We start from the raw sequence: 25716 nt of genomic DNA on the forward strand, positions 1-25716 counted from the left end.
ATGAGAAAGGTATTGAATTCAAGAAATGTAGCATTCTTTCAAGCCAAACATTCAGGACCGATACCATTTCTTCAGCATTCATTACACTGATGATAGTTCTTCGCCACTGACGTTATCGAAACACATACACGGCCAAAATTAGGATTGCCTTTATTGTCAAATCTGTTGACTATTTGTAGTCGGATATGATCATAAATGAAAATCATCATTATCGCAATCTGTCACCAATGTTATATGCTGTCATTTCGAAGATTATTTAATTTTTTTTTTAAACCAACAAATAGATAATTTGTGCAATAAGACACTACATTAGGTATCAAAGATTGAATATAGATAGGCTAAAATGATGGTATTATAACAAATGGCCTATTGCAGACTATGCCTATACACTGCCTTGGTCCTGACAGACCCCGCTAAAGTTCGCCTAGCTTAGATATAGTATTGCAGATATATCGGCAACCAAACGTTATTGTAAGGAATATATTAGGCATTTAAGACGTACAGTTTTAAAGATATATTGTCCCTCTACAAATGTTTAGTTTTTTTAATATGCCATTTTAAACATAATAGCTATTTACTCTGGCCAAAAACTAAAAAAAAAATGTAATTTAAAGCAAAAATACTTAAATTGTCTGGCAGACAATGGTTAAAATTAAACGTTTCTTTTCTCTTTTTTTAAAATTAATTATCCAGTTGGTGCTAGCTACTTTAGAATCTGGTCAATTGAAATACATTCAAATTTAAACTAAATTTCTGGCTTTTTAATCTAAATCCGGCCTGATTTAAAAGTGCAAAGCTTCTTGGTATCGTCCTTAGCTGCAACCTAAAAAAGAAGAATAATGCGAATTCCTCTGTTTACTAAGGCGGCCAATGGTAAACTTTTATGTTGCACTTAGTTTTCCTGAGGATCTTATACATATCATCCACTAATTTAACAATCAACCACTAACGTAACAATCAACCACTAACGTAACAATCAACCACTAACGTAACAATCAACCACTAACGTAACAATCAACCACTAACGTAACAATCAACCACTAACGTAACAATCAACCAACCACTAACGTAACAATCAACCACTAACGTAACAATCAACCACTAATGTAACAATCAACCACTAATGTAACAATTTCATTAACCACTAACGTAACCAAATTTAACCACTAACGTAAAAACAGCAGAGAATGTTGAGATATGAGTGGATTTTTTTGTGGAAAAAATCTTGTAAGTTAGAAATCTTAGACTTTTTTGAAGTTCAGTTTTAATCCTATGTCTTTTTTGTGCAAATGCATCTCTTTACTTATAGCTATCAGTCTCCACCTTTTTCGTAAAGCGATCGACTTTCAAAAACGGCCATCTCGTACCGTAAGTGACCACCATCTCTTAAGAGATCGTGTATTATAATCGACCACCTATCGTAAGTGACCACCTCCTCTTGTTAGGGACCGCTTCTCATAATCGAAAACTTCTCTTAACAACCCATGCCTCTCGTATTAGTTAGCCGTTATATGATTTTTTTGTTGTAAAAAGCTGCCCTTGATAAGTTCGTGTTAGAAACTCGATTTATTAAGCCTATCTATCGGCCCACAGGGATGCACTGATAAGGCTTTCACTTATTTATATGACCCATTTACTTGAAGCTAAAAATGCTCTCCTTCGTCATCCTTGTCGCTCTGGTTGATTTTCCAACACGCTCTTGCCTTTTTTGGTGCAATTTTTCGTAATTTTAATTTTGTTATCAGGCTGCATTAATATTGTGTATTCGTGTTAGTTTGATGATGCAAATAACACATACATAACATATACTGAGGAGATTATCACTCATTAACATTCAAAGTAACATTTATTTCCTTCGTTCATAAACAAACATAAATAAATATAATTTCTTACAATATACAATGAAGAAGGCACATTTCATGAAGCAGAGCTTGTGTTGAAAGTGCCAACAGAAAATAAAATACACAATAAAAAAAAAATATTTTAGAACGTGAATAAAAGTAAAAATAACAAAACAAACAATTATCATTGTCATAGCTCCTTAAAGAGCACCGAGCCACTCAAATTTTCAAATAGTTGGTACCGTAGTTGCCTGTTCAATATTTCTGGCAGCAGGGGTACATTATAACATACATCCTTGCTGTAGGCCCACATATCCTTGCTGTAGCCTACTTCGAATTTATTGTGTATTTGAGTCAGAATTTATAATAATATAGGCCTAATTTTAAGATAATATTTAGCGGTTGAGAGATGTAAATCAAACAATAAAGACTTAAGTACAGAGATGTTTCATAGGAAGCGGATAATCGATAGGGCCTATTACACGATCTGCAGCACACCGCCGCATGCGGATGTGATGAAAATAAAGTTAATCTCGTACAAGGAAGTAAAAGAACAAATGATTATCGGGTGCCTTCATACGTACATTACCAGTCGGCAGACAGGGATATAGGTATACTACTGAAGTAGTGTACTCTTTTGAAAATGGCATTCTCAGAGAGGATCGGCATACAATGCACATTTATTTTACTGATTTTAATATTTTCTACAAGTTTAAGCTATGAATTTAGACACAATCATCAAGGCGACTCTGAGCTCTTACTGCGAAAATCGAGACAAGAACATTCTGAGACTAATGAATCAAGACATGACGAGAAAGAGGAGGAAGGAGAACATGAACAGACTAAAGTACACATTATTTCGTTTGAATGGGAACGTGTTGAGTTGTTATATGTTGTATGTTTATGGATAATCATTGCCAGTCTCGCAAAAATGGGTAAGACTATTTTAACTCTTGTTTACTTCCTTGTTTTTAAACTTTCACTCAAGTGGAAATCCAGCATTGTCAAACGGGTCAATGTGAAGTGCCTACTAATTTCCATTAGAAATTGTAAAATCTCATCTATAAAACATTGTTTTCTTTGAGTCTGTTACGATTATCTCGTGCATGTCTAATTGTCAATGTTATATTTGGCCTACATGGTTCATATTGTACATTGCATAGGCTACATGCTATCTATACTGTACCACCAGTAACTTTTTTAGAATTTGTGAAATCCAATAGTGCACCTGAGGCTTTTTAAGCCCACTGACATATAAGTTACGGGTGAAGAGAACTATAGTCCCAATAGAACTAATATTCACAGTATAATAAGTGTTTTAGCAAAGTCATTTATCGGTGGTGCACTTCAATAGGCTCAGTTTGTATCAGTGTAGGCCTATAGAATTGAATTGTTGCATGTTTTTTTTGTTTTTGGTAAAAAACTCAAAGTAATGTTTTAAGCATTGCTAATATTGGGAAATTATTGAAATAATATAAAGGCCTACAGTTTCAGAAGTAGGTTAACTCCCTAAAAAAGAACACACGACCGCGCATAAAGATATCAGCTTAATGATGGCTCAATGGGTAGTACCTGTAGGCAGTCTCGCAATTAAGAACTTTTGCCAAATAAATGTTGTTATTATTATTTTAGCTAAAGGGTGGGAAGGGTCAACGAACGGATTATCGTTCTGTGGGATGGCTCGATGAACTTTCAGTTCAATTTTGCCTTCCTCTTATTAGTATGCTGTTTGTACATACGGTGTTTATTTTGGCGAAGTCATCTCAATAAACCCATTCAACTTCAATCTGTTTGTTCGTTATAGATTTTCAAAAATGATACTATAAATATCTTTGTTCAAGCGTGAAATCGACCAACAATGAGACGGCAAATAGATGTACTTCCTATACATAAAGTATAGGCCATTTAATGGAAAGTAGGCCTATTTACTTACATGAATTGAATTTTTTGAAGAAGGAAGTAATCAACGTATTTAATTGACAACAAATGAATAGTCTAACTGATTCGATCAACAACAAAGATAAATGAGACAATGGCATTATTTTAAAAACACTTGTAGGGGCGGATTGAAAAAGGGGGTGGGGTGGGGGTTGGTGCAACTATAGAGAGTCCACACCAATTCAGGCCCACTATGGTTGGGGCTAAGTTGAGACGATTTGAAAATATAACACCTCTAGATGGTCGGAAATGACACTCGCGTTATTATGTATTAACAATTGAGATTTTAAATAGGAAAACTGAGGTAGGCCTACTAGTCTATTAAACGTTGACATTTTCCGTTATATTTTGAGCAGGGTATTATCCAGCCTTTTAGTAAAGGAGAGGTAGAGGGGAGGGGGCGGAGGGCAACCAGTCGATTTGGCAGCTCGTTGGTTGGTCATTCGGTCGTCGGTCTTTCAATGTTTTTGGCCACAACAACTCTGAACATTTTAAAACTATAGATACTAATATTTGTTACTCGGTTAATTAGTGCGTTTGTGTTCTGGCATATCGTGCATAATGTACTTTGTAAAGTTGTTAAACATGTACAATTATAGACCTTCCTTTTTAATACACGCGCGCATGTAATCTGGGGCAATAAGAATTTCTAATATTTTATCCTTAAAAAATATCATTTAAAGAGCACTCATCCACTCTCAGGTGTAACATCGAATTTATTGTGTATTTTATCTGGCTGTATTTAAACCACAGAGATCGCAGAGATTTAAATCACACATTACACAATATAATAGTGTAAGTAGACATGCATCGCCGACTGTAACTAGCCTACTTGAAGAAAAAAGAATATGACTACACTGACTTTGACTGCAGAGAACATTTTCAATAATGTATTAGCATGACAATACATTCGAATTATCAGCCATGGAGGCATAAGCACCACATTACATACAATATGTAATACAATTTTACTTTATTCTTTTTAGGCTTTCATTATACAAAACTACCAAATGTCATCCCGGAAAGTTGTCTGCTGATTCTTGTAGGCTTCTTCATCGGTGGTATACTTCATTTGAGTGATAGCAGCTTTGCAAATCTTGCGCGACTTGATAGTGATTTCTTTTTTCTCGTCCTTCTACCACCAATCATGCTGGAGGCGGGATACTTCATGCCGGCGCGATCGTTCTTTGATAATTTAGGAACTATCCTCCTTTATGCTGTCGTTGGGACGCTGTTTAACGCTATGATGGTGGGATTTTCTTTATTTGGTATTGCACAATCTGGTATTGTCAGTCAGAACATTATTCTTCTTGAGTGTTTAGTGTTTGGTAGCTTAATATCGGCTGTTGATCCTGTAGCAGTTTTAGTTGTTTTTGAGGAAGTACATGTCAATGAAGTATTGCATATCCTTGTGTTCGGTGAATCGCTTCTTAATGATGCTGTGACTGTGGTAAGTTTAGCTACATTCACAATTGTTCCGTTTTACGGAACGGAAGACGGCGCGTTACATTCTGAATACAATTTCTATGTTTATTAACGAACGACGCCGGTTTCCATTACGTGTGGCACGGAACAATGTGAATGTACAGCTTTGCGATAATCAAGTAAACAATAATAAAAACAATAATGTCTGATTTAATTATCATTTAATAATAATAATAATAACAGGATTTTTATAGCGCACATACCACTCAAGAGTGCTCAAGGCGCATTAAAAAACAAAAAAACAAATCATACAAATGCCTGACAAATAAAATGCAATTTCTTTAGAGGGTCCCCATCCGTTCTCGTTCTGTCACGGTCCCGGACCCCTACCTAGGTGACCAAACAAAGGAGCAGGATTTTGTAAAAATTATTTTACCATTCCTTTTTTTTTACTGAAACAATATATAATGATAATGGTAGTTCAAGTTACACAACCTCTTTAGAAAGAGATGTTTGGTAGCAATCATACATGTTTCTACTTATAACAATCTATTTTCAGGTACTTTATCACACGTTTGTTGATTTTGTGGAGATATTCAGAGAGACTGGTGGTATTCCAGGGTCTGACATTGCCAGTGGCTTCGCTAGCTTCTTCGTCGTCAGCATCGGTGGTACCTTGGTAGGCTTGATCTGGGGTGTCATGTCTGCTTTCATCACCCGTTTTACCCACAAAGTCCGCGTCATTGAGCCGGCTATTGTATTTATTATGAGTTACATGGCTTACCTTACTGCTGAAATATTCCATTTATCTGGAATACTTGCGTAAGTTTATATAAATCAAACAAATAAAATAAATTTTTTCATATTATTTATGTGCACTGGTGGGCGATTAAAACAGATTAAGCCTCTCTAATAGTGTGAAGCTGAATTGATGATTGATTCAAAGAATCTTCATGATTGAAAAGATGAAAGTTAATAATGAAAGTTTGTTTTATTCTTCAGTATCGTTTTTTGCGCCATGTTCATGAAGCCTTACGTTGAAGAAAACATCTCACAGAAATCTCATACTACTATTAAGTATTTTATGAAGATGTTGAGCAGTATCAGTGAAACCATTATCTTTATATTCCTTGGCATCACAACGTTAGTAGATTCTGGACAACATAAATGGGATACAGCATTTGTTATGTTCACTTTAATTTTCTGTTTAGTATATCGATTTATTGGTAAGTCGAACTGTTTTAATTCTTTATTCAGTTCTATACAAATATTTCTGCGTGGATAAACAAAGTCCAGAATATAAAAAAACCTAGATCAGTAACGTTTACATTTTATACTATTTCCTCTTTGGATTTCGTTTATTTTATACACACATTGGTAGGCTTAATTAAGAAAAACAAAACAAAAACAAATCTTGGCGACAGTAGGCTATGCTGAAATTTACGTGGTAAATCTAATGATTTTTTGAGTAGGCCCTGTAACAATCAACCACTAATGTAAACAATCAACCACTAATGTAACAATCAACCACCACTAAATTAACAAAATTCAACCACTAATGTAACAATTTCATTAACCACTAATATAACGTAACAACAGTTTAACCACTAACGTAACAAACTTCATTAACCACTAACGTAACAAACTTCATTAACCACCAACGTAACAAACTTCATTAACCACTAACGTAACAAACTTCATTAACCACTAACGTAACAAACTTCATTAACCACTAACGTAACAACATTTAACAACTAACTTAAAAACAGTAGAACATGTTGAGATATGTTTGAACTTGTAAGTTGGAAATCTTAGACTTTTTTGAAGTTCGGTTTTAATCCTGTGTATTTTTTACAAACCTATGTTTGTAAATGTGTGGAAATGCATTTCTTTACTTATAGCTACAGTATCAGTCTCCACCTTTCGTAAAGACTTCAAAGGCAGCCATCTCGTAAGTGATCACCTCCCTACGACCATACATCGTAAGCAACCACCCTCATTAGCAACCACCTCTCTAAAGGGACCACCACCTCTCTTAAGGGACCGCTTTTCGACATAATCGACCAGCTCTCGTAAGTGATCGGACATAATACCTCTTGTGAGGAACCACCTTTTTTAAAGGACCACCACCTGTTGTAAGGAACCGCTACACATAATTGACCACTTCTGGTAAGCGGCCATCTCTCTTAAATGACCACTATGGTCCCTTACGTGAGGTGTTGATCCTTTAGAAGAGGTGATTTCTTCCGAGAGACAGTCGACTATGATAAACTTTCCCTTTTGAGAGGATATGGTCGCTTACGAGAAGGGGTCCTCGAAAAGAAGCGGTCCCAAACGAGAGGTGATGGTCGTTTAAGAGGGGTGGTCACTTATGAGAAGCTGTCCCTTAAGACAGACATAAAACATTGAAGGATAAACAAACAAACGTTTAATTTAGTTAAATGTAACATCCAATTAAAGAGAGTTGACAAACAAACAATTCCTAGATTTCCAACTTTCAAAAAAAATATGACAAGGAATTTTTAAAGTTTAAGATTTCCTAATATTTGCTCCTGTTGTTACGTTACTGGTTAATGAAGTTTGTTACGTTAGTGGTTAAACTGTTGTTACGTTATATTAGTGGTTAATGATATTGTTACATTATAGTGGTTGATTTTTGTTACGTTAGTGGTTAATGTTACATTAGTGGTTGATTGTTACGTTAGTGGGTGATACAGGCCCTATATTGCTTTGTTCCGTATTCCATATGTTTCTTGTTATAGGTGTCATTTGGCAAACGTTCCTCGCAAATAAGTTCCGCTTGGCCCAAGTTACTCACAAGGACCAGTTCATCATGTGTTATGGTGGTATCAGAGGTGCTATCGCATTTGCCCTTGTTGCTCTGCTAGAAGAGTTTGTAGAAAGTAGAAGAATTCTCTTCACGACAACCATAGTTGTTGTCATGTTTACAGTTTTTATTCAGGTATATGACGTGCGTCTTACATATAGGAAATACAGAGAGAGGTGGGGGGAGGGGATACAGTCAGAAAATAAAAACATCTAATTGTAACGCTACACCACGAGCAGATGACCCTAAACCTGCTCAATAAGTTTCCAACAGACACATGTAATTAAATTGTTATGGACGGGGACATTGTGTTATCACAAGAATCAACAACAAAATGCATAATAATTATTGTTATAGAATCTATTTAAAAATCAAATTTGCAATTGTAATTTTAGGGTGCTACAATCAAACCTATAGTGGAATGGTTGAAAGTCAAAAGGGCTGACCATCACAAGCCAACGCTAACTGAACAGATTTATGTTCGGGTGAGTAAAACTAATTTCCAGTACCTTTACAGTAAATGAAGCCTTTCATTGAATTATCTTATTTTAATGACAACAGTAGGTGCAAACCACCGTATTAGATCAAGAAAGTGGTTAACAATTTTTCCAGTGTTACAGATTTCTAAAAGTCACGGTAGCATGGTATGAATGAAATTACTGTACGTACGATATGGTTTTTACAAGATAAATTTGTAAATATAGGCCTAATAAAAGTTTTATTTTCACAGATGAACGAGCATCTAATGGCGGGAATTGAAGACGTTCTTGGTCATCATGGCCACCACTACTGGTACAAAAGGTAAGATCATCAATAAAACTAAATCTTTTAATTGTTGAAAATACAACTTCTTATAGGTCACGGACGGATTACGCAGGTAAAATTGTAGAGTTACCAATCGTATAGTATTATATTTTGACAATAAACAACATTTTTTTTTCTTGTTTTAGATGGGATGTTCTTAATGAAAAGGTTTTCCAGCATCTACTGATCAGAGAAAAACACGCAGCAAAAGACGCTACTATAATAAAAGTATTCGAAAAGCTCAACGAGAAAGACGCTCTTGAGTACCTAAGAGAACAAGGTGGATTTGTGCCATTTGGTAGCCCGTCTATGAGCAATCTTCTTGGTGCCGCTGAAGAGAATATTGGTGTCCTGGAAAAAACCAGGTAATTTAAACTAATAATCATGCCTTCTGAGACGACACAATTAAGCTTACAACATACTGCAATGGTATACGAACGGCAACAAGTATAAAACCAAGTTTAATGCATACTTAGGCTATCTTATGGTCTAGGTCCCATCCACGGAACTTTAATCACAATATCACTATACAACTGTATGTTTTCTTTTTACAGAAATAAAAGAAAATCAAGATTCGAAGTTCAAATCGAGATGGAACAAGAACATGCGATTGAAAAAGGCAATCTGGACAGAATCCTTAGACGACCTAGCAATAGAGTAATTTTTGATTTTACTAATACACTTTATGTAGAATTCACTGATACACTGTCACTCTATGTGATACTGTTACAGATACTGGAGCAACAGAAGTAATTTCAGGTATAAAGAGATAGTTTGCACGTTTATTGCAGGCATCCGCACATGGAGTATAACAATTCCCGGAATTGTACAGGGAAGTTTGTACGAAACGGATATCAAGCAGCAGACTACAATGAAAACATTTAGCATTTCTCCTGTGCAATAACTTGAATTTGTGTGAGAATTAATAATGTTATTGTGTATACCACCACACGATCATTGTAACTTTGAAATTGGTTATCCGCACTTGGCGGATAACCTCTTGTTATTGTCACGATCTTTTTCCATGTTCTTCTTTCTTTCCACGAATTTTGTTCGCAGCGTATCTCTAATTCTTGCCACCATATGATTGTATAACTTTGTCAAAAGATTGCCCTGTAGCTGTAGATGTGCAAGAAACTTTTTTTTATGAATTTTGAGTCGGGCAGCGTAAGTTACGCGCGATTTTATGAATTTCAATGATTGATCATAGATTAAAAACCAAAAGTCATTTTGTATTGAAACTTGGTGAAAATTTAAGTTATATCAAGCGCAAACTTTCTATGGATTAAAAATGGCATGTTTCATAGAAAGTTACGCGCGCACGCGCGTTCAAAATTTCAAAATGCGCAAAATTCATTTCTAATCAACTTTCTACGCGTTTCATGTCATTTTGAGCATTTCAAAATTTCCCACGCGTGCGCAAATTTTGTACGCGCGCGTGCGCACGTAGCGCAAAAACATCCTTTTTTTGCTTGATTTTTGTTTTTTCAGCCTTTTCTAGTAAATTTATCAATTTTTAATCAATTTCGACATAAAATCACGTCACACGAGCACGTCGAATTGAACAATTTGCGCGTGTTTTTGATGAAAAAGTTCAAAAATTCGTGAAAATTATGCCTTTCTTTAAAAAGTCATAGATTCTAAACTCCGTGGTGAACATTTTTTTAAATTTCAGATTCTCGAAGTAGATGAGTTTTAGATATCAAATCATGCATCGATAGGGCTAACCGGACATTGTGACATCATCGTATGGCCACTCGAATATAAAATATAGGATTTTTGTCACTTTCGCATAGCTCATCAAATTTAATAGAGCGCATCTCCACTTATCCGTATTCTATTTCCTCCCATTTTGTTATATTGTCTAGGCCAATCAATTATCTTTCGCATGATCTACCATTTTTTAAATTGTGATGACGTCATCATGTCCAAAAGCGTCAATAACTTGGGTCCCTTATTTTCACCTATTCTGCACTGTATGTAGTACGTATACAGAATATAGTGTATACCGTATATACTTTGACGTGACACAAAATAGAGAGCGCGCTAACATTTTTTCAATGGCATAATCGTTTTTCTGCGCGCAATATTCTAACGTATGACGTGCACGCGGCCTTTGCGCTGCGGATAACCTAACTCGTCCGAAGTGACGAGTTCAAGTCTAGTTAATCCTTTTTTTACTTACAGAAGAGTCACCGCATATCTCGCCACATATTAACCGATGAAGAGCTTTCACCGTCGTCTACGAATGCCATACAGCGCAGCGTACAGCGTCACATGCGCAATCTGCGAACTGAAAGAAGACGTTCACAGAGAAAAGAAGGACTTTACGAACCAAACAGAGATAGTCGAGTAAATACACTTCAAGTCAGAGGTGTTCAAATGAGAAATGGCAGCAAAGAAGTAATAAGAAATGGTAATTTTACTAATTTTGATTTGATTTTTCAGTTTGTGATATGTTTCAGGTTTCTTTAGCTTTTGAATCATACATATTATACGCGATCGTGCCAATCGAATATTTTGAGAGGAAATCATCTTTTCTATCCATCTCAAGAGCGAATATTTTCATTTCGATTACATTTCTACTGCTCTGCTCTGCTTTGTCATAATATTTCCTTTGCACCTTTTTTCATTGAAATAAGACTAATTGAAGTGCTAAGTTCACTTAATCGAAACTCAAGGAACCAGAAGTCCATATATCTGTGGTGGTGTGCCAAATAAATAAAAAAGTATCAAAGGTTACCATTTCGTTTTGAGTATAAATATATTGTGTATTAATGTCGATGAGAAATAACAACAAAAAATAATAATGTCTAAAGTGACGCAACGATGTTGTTAGATAACCTTGGTATATCTAAGTTTTGTTTATAAATATATTAAGTAATATGTGTTATTAATAAATCTCAATAATTATGAAATTTAATTTTGTTTTCAGAAAATGAAATCACAGATGGAAATACAGGTAAATTGGTATTTTATAAGGTTTTGTCACTATTCTTAAAAGTACGCCATAAAGCTAAAGTTAAAACATAATTTTGGATAAACTCCGAACGTTTTACAGTTATGCAAGCTTTTATTTAAGTTGTTCTTGTGTTTCTCCTACGTATGATATGGGTCGTTGTGGTTGTTGGTTGTTCGCTGTAAATCAAATGTCAGGTTTATTGCCAAAATGACGACAATACTTTTTTTTATATTTCAAATCGACATTTTGGCAACCTGATATTTGATATTCAGGGAAACGGTTAAATAAACGACTCGTACATGAGGGGAAGATAAAAAAGAATCTACACAAGAAAACAAAACTACAAAACTAGAAACTTAAATTGTCTATATTATTATGTATTAGCAATTGAGATACATTTAGGCGCGCCTAACGGACTGTAAGGTAGCAATTTATACATTTCTCACAATGTTTATTCAAATTTACTCAAAATCTAATTATGTTGGTTATTTTAAGGATCAAATGACAATGAAACATCATTTCCATGGAAGAAAGGGAGTCAAGTTGAGCATCATTCAAATCAGACTGGTGCAGATAGTGCTTCAACCTACGATGTACCAAAATCTCCAAGAGTGTCACCTAAACCTCCAAAGGCAAAACCAAGCCCAATGCCCAGCCCCAAACCCCCACGAAACTTACCACCAGGAACTGGCGAGACTCCGTTGTGAGGAAAAAGAGATTTATTCACTTGAAATCATTTGCTTAATAATGTGTAGAATATAATATATAATTATAAGGTAGTTTAACATTTGAAATGTAAGACATTTAAGAATTTAGCGGTTCTGTATGATTGTATGATTCAATAGAGTCCAATGTTTTTTTTAAAATTAAAGTTTGATAGACGCAGAACATCAACTGCAATAAAGTGATAAGTTGTTTACGATTTTTCCTTATTTTCGCTCAGAAATGACACTCTTCATTATATAAATACCGTACGTACCGTGGTTTGTTTGTTATTTCTTGCTCCGATTTTGTATAAGATGTTTAGTATATCTGCTAAATACTTGGCATGATCTCAATGATAGTAATTTGATAATCAATTTGATGCTTGATAACAGAAACTTGTAATTAGGTAATTCGATATTTACTTGGTAAAGTGGTATAAATGCTCTTCTTTTTTGCCATTTAGGTTAACCCAATACACTTAGTGCCTCTCAGTTAAAAAGAACGGTCGATGGCCAATTACATGAACAATGCGCGTTTGTTGGCTTAATGAGCATCAAAGATGCGCATTTATTCCCTATTCAAAATTATTTTGTCACTGAAAATTATTGTCGACTATTCAATGTCGAGATGCGCTCAGGTTGTGCTAAACTGAGAACAGGTGCATATTCGTTGATGATTGAAAATGGGCACGATACCCGTACTTTGCCCTCTGGTAGACTATGTACCTTTTGCAATAGGAACGAAATTGAAGACGAATTTCAATATTTGTTAATCACAAATCACTGATTTGTATAGCAGTGTTAGAGAGGAAACTATTTATTTTGATTACGTAATTATTATTATTATTATATTCTTATGGGCGCGCATTATTTTGATTTTATTTTGCCTGTTATCAATTATGTTAACTCCGCCTTTTTAGGAGACATAATTAATTGTTTTTAAAGTTTTGAGGTTTTTTATTTGTTTGTTTTGTTGTTTACCTTCTTGATGTAATTTTATCCATTTTTTTTTATTAATAAAGAATTGAATTGTTCAAAAATTTTAAAATACAATACAAAATTTAAAAATACTGTGTTTAGGCCTAAGTACATAAAACAAATGTTTTACTTGTTTGAAAAGAAATAACGCACAAACGTAGAGTTAATATAAGGAAATAGGCCTACAAGTAAACATTGTGTATTTTCAGACAGACGAGAAATTTAAACTGTTTGCAAAAGTTAAACTTATCATTTCTTTAAAAAATAGGCATAATCTTCGTTGTGTTTTAAGTTGGATGTATAATTCGTTAATAATATATTATAGCATTGTATTCGACATTAGTTCTCCCTTTTTTAAAAAAAAAATACCGTTACGTATCAAAGCAAAATATATTAAAATACTATTATTCATAATTTCCAATGTCCATTTTATTATAAGCATACAGCATTTCGTTATACCTATATTTGCTAAGCACGGACATTGTCATCATCTTCCTAATAACCAATGAACGGATCATGTGCCACGTGCAAGTGACGTCGTTTGACTGTGAATGTTTTGTTCAGCATTGTTTTGTGGAACCAATCACAGAGCATTGGATTGCTGGGGTTTCCAAGGAAACGCGTGCTAACAGCTGAACATGCGTTATCGAGTCTTGTAAACGTTGCACGTGCACTTCGTTCACTGACAATACAAAGGCTCTCAATCCGACCAAATACTCGCAATATATCAAAAATCTGTCTTATAGGATATCCACCATAATACCTCGAATTGTGCCATCTGTAATCAAACAATAATAGGCCTAATAAACGTGACCAAAAAAGGCAATTTACACTAATTATTTATAAGCACTCCCATATATAAAAATATTTGATCCGCCATATCATAGTTTGATTATTAAAACATGATTGAAGCGTTTTATCGGAGATTATTAATATATCAAAATAAATCATTCAATTAATTTGAAGCATGTTATAGGTACTTTTTTCAATTACAAAATCTACAGTCTTTTTTATACCTTACAATTACCGTTGACAGAGGTGCCTGTATACGCAAATGTTTACTTTTGTCGGAGTTGATTAATTTCGACAACTTGTCAGAAGTATTCACACTAGCAATAGTTTTAGACATCGGACGAAGGGGTGATAATTTATTTTGGAACGGCATCAGATCTTCAACTCTCCCTCTGCGCTCTGCTTCCCAGTAGTTTCCACGGTACGTTGGAGATAAATTATCGCTACCTAAGTTAAAATATTTGACGACAGAAATGGTTACGTTTGATGATTTAAAATCGGTTTCGATATCAATCATTGTAACCTCCAAAACCAACCACATCCCCAACCATTATTTCTTGAAACTTAAATCTGCCAGTAGATTCCACCAATACATAGGCCTAGTACTGATTTTCTAAGTCTCAGAGGTTACGTGGGAACGTAACTTTTCATTCTTAAAAAATTCTGTCCGCTAATAACAGAAAAATCACAATGTTAGTTAGGCGTAGGCCAAAGCCTAGAAAGTTTTAAAATATTGAAAAGTCACTGTCGTTAGATATCGAATAAATTATACCATTCTATACACTCACTTGGCTTTTGGATTTTTACTTGATTGATCAACTTCTGCAAAGGCGTTTGCGCTAGCGAGGTATAATTACTGTAAAGCTTATTCAGTACAAACCTATCATTAGGAGCAAGATCTCTATTTTTACGTCTATAATTCTGTTTATGGTCTTCATGGATACCATCCTTTGACGGCGGAACAACTTCCAATGCATCTTTCATGTACAATGGCATTATCTAGGCCTACATAATAATAGTATTTATAACGAACTATTATAATTGATTGTCTTAACGACGTGATGTACGTAAACCAAGTAAGTACTAATAGTAGTAAACAAAGTAAGAGTGACGTGAATAGAAATGAATAGTTTCTAGAGAGAGAGTCCTGAATGTAACACCACGCGCGGATTCATTGCATAGCAACCAACTAAAACGCAGTACGCACGGGTGTTTGAGTGAAATCATGAGTTACTTTTAATCGTAATCTTTTTTTACTCTGGTCCGGTTCAATACAATAGTTTAGTAATACTCTATTACGAATTTTAAAATCAGTTTCCTGGAAATAATCGTTTTTGCCAACCTATCAAAAATATATTTCATTTAATTACAGCTTAATATACAAAGTTAGTAAGTATTCGATACAAAAATCAAGTCTGGAGCATAAATAGAACCTACGTATGTCACACATTATGTGTGGATAATTGAACACTTAGATGACAAATATTTTATTTTAAAATTAGTTAGTTATTTAAATAAAATAGTATAACTTTTATTTTTAATGTGATTTGATTTACTCTTAACTGCAACTGTTTTTGGCACTAATTTAGTAATTAATATAGTAAATTGATTTGGTGGAAAAAGAATATAAAATAAAAAGTTTTCTGGCAATACTCGATTTTCTGGCAACCTATCGAGAAAATAATTTATTGTGTTACAGTTAATACTGTACAAATATTAGTATTGTGAGCATTTTGATACCAAAAGTGTGTAGGATAACAAGAACTCTACTTTTTAATCATATTTTAAAGTAATACAGTAGTGGCAATTTTAAAATTGCGACCGACTCCCTGGTGCATGAAAACAAAATGTAAAACATGTTTTTTGGCTTCTGGGGGTCTTTTAAACATATTACATTTTCGTAAAGCAAAACAAAAATGAAACACTACAATTCAGATAGTTATTAATACAAACATTGACTTTCATAACAATTATGATAAGGTATCGACAAAGTGGATGTCTGCAAATGTAGATGTCAGCTAAAAATACAGAAACCTCGAGAAATTGTAGGAAGTCTTTGCCTAAAAATGTGATTGACTCTCAAACTCAATTTATGAAAAAAAAAAGTTCATACTGTATAAATAAATTAAGAAGAATGCGTTCTGGCCCACTTTAAGTCTTTCATTGGTGATAGGCCTACATGTTACTCCACTTTTTATACACCCGGCATATATTAATTACAATGTTACGACATTTAACATTAGAGTGGAGGGGTAGAGAAGTGGTACGGGTGCAAAGAGAAACAATTTTAAAATATACACTATTTATTCAAGAAATCATGTATTTCTTTTTATGTTTTATAGTAATATAAGTACCACTAAACACATTAAAACATTTGCGATTTAATACTTTGTTGAAGTGTCAAGTCATAGTCGATTGATAGTATAGTAGCATGTAACCGCTAAGACGTTTTTATTTTTTTTATAATTATTAATTAATACAAACAGTCGAAAAAATTTGTTAGAAATAACAAGGTTATAGTGACTGATCCTATGTCATCTACAACTTATAGAAAATCCAAATACTTTTTCACCTGTTTGAATAAAATACAAATATAAACCATCGAGTAATAATGTATTTATGTAAGTATTTCTATGTGGAGAGCCTCTTGAGTATCTTTATTTAACTTTAGGTGATCCTTTCAAGCGAGCAACTTGTTCAAATAGATTTGGTAGTGTGTAAATTCACAAGGAAAAAAGAAAGGTTTTCAACATTACAGATATATTATAAATGGGTACATACTGCAAAACTGAAGATGCTCTCCAAATTCAATCTGCTAAAAAACTTAATTTGTGAGGAAGTATGTACCCTCGTACAAACCATGTCCACTGAATAGATTGATGGAGAAGTTGTATTTTACTTTGTGGAAATAGCATTGAACTGTAGTTTCAAGTAATATAAAAAACAGTCTTATTTACAACGTTACAACAGTACATTACTGTTCACAGATCATGGCCATGATTTTGGTGAGGCAATCCAGTTGGAGCCTTCATATGTCGGTTCAAAATGGTTTCATATATTGCCCATCACCTTTTAGTGTTTGGATGCATTTCCAATTTTCCAAGTAGTTGGCTGAAAATATACAAGAACAATGACTTTAAAATATTTACAGGTATGGATTTAGGAGGTAGCACGCTCTCCCTTTTGACAGCTAGAATAAAATTATAAACTACTATATCTATTTTTGACAGACTATGTGTTTTGTAATCTTTGTTGTGTGTACCAAACTTATATTATTGTGCAAAGTTAAATGTATTATATATTATTGTATGTTTAACAATTAAATTTACCTTTCCATAATCGAACTAGTCCATCATCACTAGATGAAGCTAGGATGGTTCCAGTTATATTCCAACTAATCCTCCACACCTAATGCAAATAAATCAAAATAGTTCATACATTCAAAAACATTGATGAGGGGTATAAAGGAAATTTATTCATGTATTATATGTCTCTTACTTCCTGATTCTTTACTTTTTGGAAAAGCGCATTCAGCCACCCTCCAATTATTTAACCCTTTATGGAATGAAACATCTAATAGTAGCTTACCTGTCTGTTTTGATGATCTAGAAGGCCAGATTGACACATTTCCAGCCTTGTTGGTCCAGGCATTGTTCCTGTATGTTCAGACCTTAACATGATAGATATAAATGCATACTAAATAAATTATAAACAAATTTTGTTAAAAAAATAAATATAAAAATAATAAGTTAATTATAGTATAAGAAAGTACTTTTAAAATACACTATACATAATACATAAAATGATTAATCCTTCTCACATAAGGGTCATGCTTTGTCCTATTATATAGCTAGTCTAGGGAATTTTGTCAAATACAAAAATAATGTCTGGTGAAAAAGAAGATAGTTGTTGGAATTGGGTTTTACAGGATTTCCAAAATATATTTTATTGTATTGTATTGAAGACATCAATGCAATTATTGTGTAACGTCTAAAGTTAATTTTAGATCAGAATTGTGCAGTTGTGGAAGAAAGCATGAAACTTGCCACAGTTGCTATGATATTACCAAAGATCCATAAACATATTAATACCTTAATGGTTTTAATGTTGTAATTTTAACATCCTTTGATGCAACTGCAAGTGTGTGATAGGATCGACCTAGATTTGGTGCAAATGCCACATCATGTACACCCTCGGTTATTGTCATTAATGTCTCTACTTTATTCCATTTTCTAGGGAAAAAAAAAAGAATATTATTTCCATGAAAATGTATTTTAACTTAAAAGTAAACGTAAAAGTTGCCACAAAATACAGGTTCACTACCTCAGGGCTGTATCTTATCCCCATGACTTTACGATTGCCGTAGTACGCAGCAATATAGTCGTATTGTTAAATTGATTCTATTTTACTTGCACTTCTTAAGGATGCAAATAATAGTTATGGTCCTGTTTTGGATATTTTTTAATAATTTTTGTGGTTACTCCTATTTAAAGCTGAATGTTTCTAAGACAAGGGAAATGATTATCGATTTCCAACGTGAAAGACACAGCCCTGAGGTCAACCTATTTTAAATAACGGAACCAGTTGAGATCGAAGGCAATCTCAGTGGGGGATTAAACATACTTACTAAGGAATCTGAATGAATTTAAAATAAATAAGTAAATGTTTTATAACTCATTTGTGGAATTTTTTGGATTTAAACGTTTTTATTTTATATGTTGGTTATAAAATCTAAATTCACGATGTGTTGCAACATTTACGAAGTTGCCTATAGAGTGTAAAAAAATTGAACTTATAGTTCTTGTCATTTATCGTAGAACATTTTATTTTAAACGTCAATTGAACAAGAATTTATCAGGCAGGAAAGCAAGTATGCAATGTTCGTTATATAGAAATGTACTGAAGAAATTTAATAAACTATTTATGGCAGCATGATACCAAATAGGGGTTTTCCGTTTTGGCGACTTGTGATTCGAGCATAGTGTGTGCAGCAATCTTCGCCCGTGATGGACCGCTAGGACTGATATTAGCCTAGCTTAGTTATGATAAAATGTAGTATGGAATTCGCCAGATGGGTCGACCATCACAAAATTAATACTCGCCCCTTACCAAAATAATGTATTACACCACCTAATGTAGATTTGCAGAAAAATATAGTCAAACGTCGGGGCGGGCTTATACCCGAGTATAGGCTTATACTCGCATCAGTACTAACAGTCATAACAAATATAATAAAATATACAGTACCTTTCTGATTGACTGTATTCAAACAGAAGAACTTTTCCTCCACCAGAGGGGTTAGGGTCATTACTTCCAACAGCAACCATTGGTGAGTGAATTCTGTAAAAGGTATAGTGTTTTATTATGTTTTCACAAAAAAATTTAAAATAATAAAAATATTTATTTATTATACTTTCAAAATCACATTTTAATTTTCTACATAATGTAACAGTTTTAGAACGAATCATAATTTGTATATGTATTTATATGTATATGTGTATATATTTTTTTCATTTACCGATGTCGGTACTTATTTCATTTATATCATGAAAATATAGAAATATAATTTTAAATAATTTTGATAAAGAAGATGTTATTCTTATTATTGTAATTTTTATCCTCAATTATATAATTATATACTCTAGGTTTATTTATATTTTTTTTAGTAATGTGTTTTGTTGTGGGTCCCTGCGAGACAAGTTTTAACTTCTAGAAGGGATCCATGATAATAATGACAACCAATTACTGTTTTATCTATGTTTACTTTAATATCTTTTTTTCTATTTTGTATATGTTCAGTCATTATTATCTGAATAAATGTTATCTGAATCTGAATCATACTGTTTGAAGATAAATTTGTATTGCAATGTCATTATCAACAAATCAATCCTTAGAACTTAAACTATTGATGATCAATTTGATATTAGTCAATGTTTCCTTGAATGTTTTAGGCTTGTGGCAGCAGTCATGTCAAAATAGGTCTGAACAGCAATCCAAGTAAAATAAGATTATGTAATACAGTGTAATTACATAACCTCAATTTTATAAATGTTTCCAATTAAGAACAATGAAAGGCCTGTGCCATAACTGAAGGGTTATAGCTATCAAAGTATATCAAATGTTCTACCTGGATGGATTCCAAGAAATACAACTGCATTTTGACATTTTTGTATTGATTTCCTCCTAAAAATAAGTAAAATGGAAAGCAATTATATGATTTTTATACAATAGCTGCCATATAAATGCCATAATAGAATAAGATTACACATAAATAACACAGAATAGGTTTTACTGTCTAGGCAAAAATGTTTTCCTCCAAATTGGGGTTTGGTATTTATTTAAGCAAAATTAAAAAACGACAAAATTATCCAAGTTAAACTGTTTACATGCTTTGGCTATATTATCGTGAGATATACATATTATTTCAAATGACAAAGCTGGGTTTTATATTGTTTGTCCAAACATAAATTAAATTGCTACCGGGCGAAAACGTAGACCTTAATGAACCAACGGCAGAATCGTCTGTGATGCACTAAACAAACTCAATTTAATGTGTTGTAAATAAGTTTGCTATGTTTATAAGGCACATGCTAACTGTGCTGCCACATGATTCAATGTGTTATTCAAAGCGTAGTCTTTTTGACGTCCAGACAGCAGTGGTAAAATACATTAGTATTGGTTTCCCAATCTATATTAATAGCAATCTTCCAATTAAAAATTTAATAGATAGACATACCTGTACAGAAGACCAGACAGTCAAATTCATAACATCCGATGCTTCATAAAACCTAACAATTCCATCAGTAGAACAAGTTGCCTGCAAAGCATTATTATTTAAAACTTGCATATTAACAAAAAAATGGTTATGGTTCATTATCATGTTTACTTTAAAATGATTTTGGTCGTGATGAGGACAAGGATAAATGTACAGATTAAGACAATAGGGAGCTTTCAAATCGGGACAGTAAATGAGGCATACAAAAGCTCACAATTGATGACAGATGATGATTATGACAATGATGACATGATGATTATGACAATGATGACTATGACAATGATGACAGATGACTATGACAATGATGACAGATGATGATTATGACAATGATGAAAGATAATGATTATGACAATGATGACAGATAATGATGATGAGAATGACAGATGATTATGACAATGACAGATGATGACTATGATGACAATGATGACAGATAATGATTATGACAATGATGACAGATAATGATTATGACAATGATGACAGATGATTATGACAATGACAGACAATGATTATGACAATGACAGATGATGACAATGATGACAGATAATGATAATGAAAATGATGACAGATAATGATTATGAAAATGTTGACAGATGATGACTATGACAATGATGACAGATGATTATGACAATGATGACAGATGATGATTATGACAATGATGACAGATGATGATTATGACAATGATGACAGATAATGATTATGACAATGATGACAGATAATTATGACAATGATGACAGATGATTATGACAATGATGACAGATGATGATTATGACAATGATGACAGATAATGATTATGACAATGACATAAATAATGATTTAGACAATTATGACAGAATATAACTAGGGCAATGATTATGATGATAAATATAGCCCAGTTCCCCATGTCAAAAAAAGTGCATTTGTGTGCAAATCATGGGGAAAGTGTAAACATTGTGTTTTATGAATATTTAAAGCATGCTGGCTATAACAACCCATGATTGTCAAATTTCTAAAATGACCTGACCTTAATGTGAATAGTTTGACCCATTGAAAACAAAATGGTCCTATCTTTGTAACGCTTAGATTAAATGAAATAATTTGACTGTCAAATTTTTGGGGAGATGCATATTATTATTCATTCTAATGGAAAAGTTTGTCCAAACATTTTGTTATTATACAACTATGACGTTATCCAAATTCCTTCACTTGCACTGATGAAGGGCTAGTGTTGCCCGAAAGCTCTGCTAACTTTTCTGGCTGTTTTACTTCTCGTTTTGATTTAGCTTTTCGCTTTTATTTTGTATCTCCATTGAGATCCAGCCACTGATACCCACAGCATTGTCATTTTTTCAGTAATTTGCCTTTGGATTGTTATTATACAACTAATATATATTTTTTAAACAATTTCAAATAAAAAAAAAAATATAGGAATGTGTTACTACCAGTACAGGTCAAAGGTCAATAAAAAGATTTTGGGTTATTCTCTTGGAAAAGTTCTGGTATGTAGGTCAAAGGAAAAAAATGCCAAAAATCATACTTCCGGCCATTTTTGGAAAAACTTTTCCATTAGAACATATATTAATATGCAGAATTCGATCCAACTCCGTCCTAAACCGTCTCAGCCAAACTCAAGTTGGCCCCTAGTCAAGTCGGCCCTAAGTCAAGTCGGCGCCATGTCAACTCGGCTACACGTCAACTCAGCCTCAAGTCAACTCTGCCTCAAGTCAACTCAGCCAAAAACTAATCTGTCAACTCGGCCCCAATAAAGTATGAGACGCAAAAAGCGAAGCGAATTGATAAAATAATTTTAAATATATTATTTTTTATAAACATTTTTATCTTACTGTAATCTAAAAATATCTATATCTAAGAATATAATTACATTCATTCTGGGAAAATCCTTGTATCAAAATATATAGGCCTAGCCTAGCCTAGCCGAGATGACATGAGGCCGAGTTGACTTGAGGCCGACTTGACTTGGGGCCGACTTGACTTTGGCCGAGACGGTTTAGGGCCGAGTTGACCTATATATGCATCTCCCAAATAATTTAACACAAAAATTATTTCGGACATGGGTTTTTATAACCAGCAAGCTTCAAATATTCATAAAACACAATGTTTACACTTTCCTTATGATCTGCACACGAAAATACATAGGGAACTGGACTAGTAGGACAATTATGATTATGATAATGAATAGGAAAACGATGAGGGCAATAATAATGATAGTCAGGATGAGGTCAATGATGATGGTCAGGATGAGGTCAATGATGATGGTCATGATGAGGGCAATGATGATGGTCAGGATGAGGTCAATGATGATGGTCATGATGAGGGCAATGATGATGGTCATGATGATGGTCATGATGAGGGCAATGATGATGGTCATGATGAGGGCAATAATGATGGTCAGGATGAGGTCAATGATGATGGTTAGGATGAGGTCAATGATGATGGTCATGATGAGGGCAATGATGATGGTCATGATGAGGGCAATGATGATGGTCATGATGAGGGCAATGATGATGGTCATGATGAGGGCAATGATGATGGTCAGGATGAGGTCAATGATGATGGTCAGGATGAGGTCAATGATGATGGTCAGGATGAGGTCAATGATGATGGTCATGATGAGGGCAATGATGATGGTCATGATGAGGGCAATGATGATGGTCAGGATGAGGTCAATGATGATGGTCATGATGAGGGCAATGATGATGGTAATGATGAGGGCAATGATGATGGTAATGATGAGGGCAATGATGATGGTAATGATGAGGGCAATGATGATGGTCATGAAGATTCTTCCTATATGATCCCCTTACCACTTGCAATCCTAAATGTTTGGGAGCAAATTTCACATCTGTTATTGACGTTCTGCTGTCAACAAATGTAGTTCTTTTCACCCAATGACCTTGGCTTTTCTGTTTTGAGGTAGAGTCACCAACTATAATATAACAATAAATAAATTATCAGTTAAGTTCACATTCATAAAAGATTAGTTAAAATCTCAATGATTCAAATTTGTTTAAGAAAGCCTAAAGATTCAAGAAAAGGAGATGTATCATAATTCTCTTGTGCTAGTCATAATAAATAAGGATGAATTATGTGTTTCTAATAGTATTAAACTAGCTCTTACCAATTTCTTCCCAGATGGCAGTTGTCCTGTCAAATGAACAGGATGCTAACACCTGACCAAATTCAGGATGACACCAAGTCACACGCCACACAGAGCCACCATGTGACTGTATAGAAAAAAATATATACATATATGTATAGATTGTTAGAAAATGAAAAAGAGACTGAGGCTGGTTTCTTTTAACCCACCTGTTTGGTGCTATTTGGATTCAGCACTTCCTTTTTGTTAAAAACCAAGAATTGTTATTAGAAATTTAGAGAACAAGCTGGTCATTTAATAGTATCTTTTCAAAACAAACTAATCATCCAACAATCAAACAAACTTTTTCTCTTCAATTTGATTTAACTTGGAAGGAAAAATTCCAATATTCTTTCATTTCTTTAAACTTAGAATAAATGGCTTTTAAACTTACTCTCCAATTTGCTGTACACTGCCATTCACCATCTTCTCCCAGATCCCAAACCTATCAAGTAACAAGAAATATTTCTTACAAAAAACGGCCCCAACTTTTTGTTTTAATCGTTGCTCTTTTTGTTTTAATTGTTGCTCTTTCTTTTTTAAATTGATATTCTATTTAATAATAGAAACAATGATTAATTTTTAAGTCAGTAAGCCTAGGTAAACATTTAGTGCAATGTAAAATAAAGTCTGAAATGAGGGCCTATATATCAGGTATTAAATAGGCTACATCATTATCATGTTTTGCTCACACTTGGGTGATTTTTTTAAATAACCTATAATAAATTTTGTATGGCACATCCTAGCTATGCTTTATCAATATAAATAATAATAAATAAATATTCAATATCCTCGAAAGTATAATCTCAATATAATTTGGGCTCGATCCAATCGTCTTATCGAAACTTATTCATTGCGCCCGATCATAACTGGGCCAGATTGTCTCTGTCAGTCCAATCGTCTTAGAACCCTTGTTTTATTATGTTGGACCCGATCATCTCATATTATATTCCTATTACGGTAATCGGCTTAGAACCTTGTTGGGCCCGATCGTCCGTGATCCAGGTCGATGGTCTTTTCCACACGCCAGACATACCTCCCCTCTACTCTACTCTACTAGTATTATTAGTAGGCCTACCCTCCGACCATACCTTAAGACTTTGGTCACTAGAACATGTAGCCATTCGTTTTCCATAAAAATCAAAAGCTACATCATGAATTAAGTCTTTGTGTTCTGCAGAGATACTTTTTATTGGACACAAAGGAGCCTCCATTATGATTTAAAATAAAAGAGAAATCAAAATCACTTTTCAACCCGCCAGACAGCAGAGTAGCATCACACACACAGGACATTAGACTGGACTATTATTTAATAGGGATAACAAACACAGCATATCATAGTGTAGGCTTTAAATATTATTATTATCATTATATTATAAAAACGTAGAAAAATATTGTTACTTTTTAATCTCGCTTTATTAAATAATGTATTATATTGATACAAAATGTTGAAATCTAAATCGTGGGACCTAATTTCCCCTGCCCTACAATAGTATAGGCTTAGTGGAAAGTCCCCCCCCCCCCCCCGGCCCACTCA

At 33.8% G+C, this 25716-nt stretch overlaps 3 protein-coding genes across 3 annotated transcripts; 1 reads left to right on the forward strand and 2 right to left on the reverse strand.

Moving 5' to 3' along the window:
* The first annotated feature begins 2422 nt into the window (after positions 1–2422).
* LOC140057042 (probable Na(+)/H(+) antiporter nhx-9) lies at positions 2423–13842 on the forward strand. Its single transcript, XM_072102585.1, has 12 exons — positions 2423–2776; positions 4766–5229; positions 5764–6026; positions 6207–6430; positions 7967–8166; positions 8427–8516; positions 8762–8832; positions 8982–9200; positions 9390–9492; positions 11023–11251; positions 11771–11797; positions 12293–13842. Exons 1-12 carry the CDS (start codon positions 2485–2487, stop codon positions 12502–12504), a joined length of 2394 nt encoding a protein of 797 aa, XP_071958686.1. The 5' UTR covers positions 2423–2484; the 3' UTR covers positions 12505–13842.
* Positions 13843–13974: 132 nt separating this feature from the next.
* On the reverse strand, positions 13975–15342 carry LOC140057061 (uncharacterized). Its single transcript, XM_072102606.1, has 3 exons — positions 15060–15342; positions 14496–14718; positions 13975–14257 (listed from the first exon to the last, which is right to left on the reverse strand). Exons 1-3 carry the CDS (start codon positions 15265–15267, stop codon positions 13975–13977), a joined length of 714 nt encoding a protein of 237 aa, XP_071958707.1. The 5' UTR covers positions 15268–15342.
* A 579-nt stretch (positions 15343–15921) lies between these two features.
* LOC140057056 (nucleoporin SEH1-like) lies at positions 15922–25473 on the reverse strand. Its single transcript, XM_072102600.1, has 11 exons — positions 25271–25473; positions 24574–24624; positions 24162–24267; positions 23848–23969; positions 21008–21088; positions 20399–20454; positions 19519–19611; positions 18363–18503; positions 17860–17941; positions 17601–17679; positions 15922–17382 (listed from the first exon to the last, which is right to left on the reverse strand). The coding sequence occupies exons 1-11, from the start codon at positions 25391–25393 to the stop codon at positions 17312–17314; spliced, it is 1005 nt and encodes a 334-aa protein (XP_071958701.1). The 5' UTR covers positions 25394–25473; the 3' UTR covers positions 15922–17311.
* Between the last annotated feature and the right edge of the window lie 243 nt (positions 25474–25716).

The sequence above is a fragment of the Antedon mediterranea genome, chromosome 8 (genome assembly GCF_964355755.1).
Source record: "Antedon mediterranea chromosome 8, ecAntMedi1.1, whole genome shotgun sequence".
In the NCBI taxonomy this organism is placed as follows: domain Eukaryota; kingdom Metazoa; phylum Echinodermata; class Crinoidea; order Comatulida; family Antedonidae; genus Antedon; species Antedon mediterranea.

Bases quoted from the DNA above. Each gene is read 5' to 3' on its own strand.
- LOC140057042 (XM_072102585.1), top strand. From the start codon at position 2,485: ATGGCATTCTCAGAGAGGATCGGCATACAATGCACATTTATTTTACTG. The intron at 5,230-5,763 runs GTAAGTTTAGCT...ATCTATTTTCAG, and splicing joins TTAATGATGCTGTGACTGTG to GTACTTTATCACACGTTTGT. The intron at 8,833-8,981 runs GTAAGATCATCA...TTCTTGTTTTAG, and splicing joins CACCACTACTGGTACAAAAG to ATGGGATGTTCTTAATGAAA.
- LOC140057056 (XM_072102600.1), bottom strand. From the start codon at position 25,393: ATGGAGGCTCCTTTGTGTCCAATAAAAAGTATCTCTGCAGAACACAAA. The intron at 21,089-23,847 runs GTAAGGGGATCA...AATGCTTTGCAG, and splicing joins AACATTTAGGATTGCAAGTG to GCAACTTGTTCTACTGATGG. The intron at 19,612-20,398 runs GTAGAACATTTG...TACCTTTTACAG, and splicing joins ATTTCTTGGAATCCATCCAG to AATTCACTCACCAATGGTTG.
- LOC140057061 (XM_072102606.1), bottom strand. From the start codon at position 15,267: ATGCCATTGTACATGAAAGATGCATTGGAAGTTGTTCCGCCGTCAAAG. The intron at 14,719-15,059 runs GTGAGTGTATAG...ATTTTAACTTAG, and splicing joins AGTAAAAATCCAAAAGCCAA to GTAGCGATAATTTATCTCCA. The intron at 14,258-14,495 runs GTATAAAAAAGA...GTTTGATTACAG, and splicing joins CTGTCAACGGTAATTGTAAG to ATGGCACAATTCGAGGTATT.